Consider the following 1,696-nt stretch of genomic DNA (forward strand, 5'->3'; position numbering starts at 1 on the left):
AAAAAAAAAAAAAAAAAAAGAATAAGACTAGAGAGAGAAAACCCCTTCCTCGTCCACATCTTCCTGTGCCCACCTCTTCCAAGCACAGCTCTTGGCTCAAGCTTGGTCCATCTCCCCTAAGGACAAATGGAATATTTAAAAGTTCACTTTACAAACATAACATTACAGCTGGGCAGGACCTCAAAGATAATAATGGTAACCCATCCACTTTATCTTACAGATGAAGAAAGTGAAGTCCAAACAAGAGCCCGACTGGAAAACTTACTGTGAATTAATGGCGGAGTGGGAACTAAAGCCCAAGTGTCCCGCCTCACTAAAGTTTAAACACTCTTGGCTTACAGTTTTCTTGTCTATGAAGGATAGTGGGAAATGATCAGCCTCTCGGGACTGCGGTGGGATGCAAATGTGATAATGAATGTGAAAGGAATTATTCATTAGCAACCCCAAATCAGATGGCATAGAGGAAACTAGGGGGTGTCCAGAGACTGTGTTGCAGTCACATCATCTCTCTGGGCCTCGGTTTCCTCATCTGTGAATGAAGGACCTGGCCTGTCTGACGGCCGCGGCCCTTCCAGCTCTGCCGTCCAGACTCTGAAGCCCTTCCCGGAGGGGTCAGCGCTGAAAGCCGGAACCTGGGGGAAAGGACGAGTGAGCTCACGAGGAGCGTCGAGTTACCGTCCTGCAGCAGTGCAGTCTTCTCAGCAGCCCGCAGACTCTCCAACCAGCCGGTCACCGCCATCTTCCCTCCGCCCCGCAGCGCGCCCAACCGCTGCCATGGCAACCCTGCTGCCGAGGGTCACTTCCGGCTGACTCGGAAGCTATTCTGGGCATTTGCCCTTCCCCCCACCCTCTTACTACGCTTTTATTGGCTCCGGTGGTAAGTGGTTTGCTCCCGCCAGCTCTGGTGACCCGCCCGCGCTACTTGTCGACCCCTCCCAGGGACCCACTCTGGAGGGGAGGACGCCCTCCTAGGCCCAGGTCGGGACACTCCAGCTCTCTTCTGACCCCCAGCTGGAAGTCTGGTCCGCGCAGCTGCGCACGCGGCAGTGCACCACACCTGCCGGGATCTTCTCCATCCCCAGCTGTGGGGCCAAGACTCCCCCAGTCCCGGAGGGCGACCCACACCTGCTGCAGCCGTGCTTGCTCTCCTCGCAGCTGCGGAGTTGAGCATCCCCATGCCGAGAGGCCCGCAACGAGGGCATGTGCAAGGCATTCCCACTGCTCCCCTGAAACGTCCCTCCCCGGACTTTCCTCTGCGCTACTCCGTATTGGGAGTAGAGAAAAATTCTGTGGGGTCTATGTACAGGTCTTGGTCTCCAGTCTCCACTTCCTAAAGATGTGGCTCCATTTTCTAACCTATATCCCCTCTTGGCAAAGCCCTTTGGAAGTGGAATCCAGCATGGGCAGACTGGCTGAATGTTGAGAGCAACTCCTCTGAGAAATGACAAATGGTATCATTTCCTACCCCTCAAAAGTCTTCCCAGTCTTTCCTTCATTTCCCCTTATACTATAACTTGAAAGGCTGAGGACTGTACAGTGAGGGTAAACCACTGAGATTTAATTGACTTTGGGGAGACCTGTAGGACCAGGCCAGATCAGTAGAGACCCTACCTCCATAAGCACAGGGTTGGGGAGCTCCAGTTCTGGATATCTACATGACAACTGTCCTTACCAACTTTTTTTTTTTTTTTTTTTT

The 1,696-nt window shown here is 52.9% G+C and overlaps 1 protein-coding gene across 1 annotated transcript in view; it reads right to left on the reverse strand.

Moving 5' to 3' along the window:
• DPCD (deleted in primary ciliary dyskinesia homolog (mouse)) overlaps window positions 1-1,226 on the reverse strand; it is a 26,134-nt gene extending 24,908 nt beyond the window's left edge. The window contains 3 exon segments of the mRNA XM_003787244.3: window positions 676-781; window positions 784-901; window positions 1,006-1,226. Coding sequence (XP_003787292.2) covers window positions 676-781; window positions 784-901; window positions 1,006-1,202 — 421 coding nt within the window. The 5' untranslated portion in view covers window positions 1,203-1,226.
• Between the last annotated feature and the right edge of the window lie 470 nt (window positions 1,227-1,696).

Source organism: Otolemur garnettii, unplaced genomic scaffold (genome assembly GCF_000181295.1).
Source record: "Otolemur garnettii isolate 467f Iridium unplaced genomic scaffold, OtoGar3 scaffold00021, whole genome shotgun sequence".
Classification (NCBI taxonomy): Eukaryota; Metazoa; Chordata; class Mammalia; order Primates; family Galagidae; genus Otolemur; species Otolemur garnettii.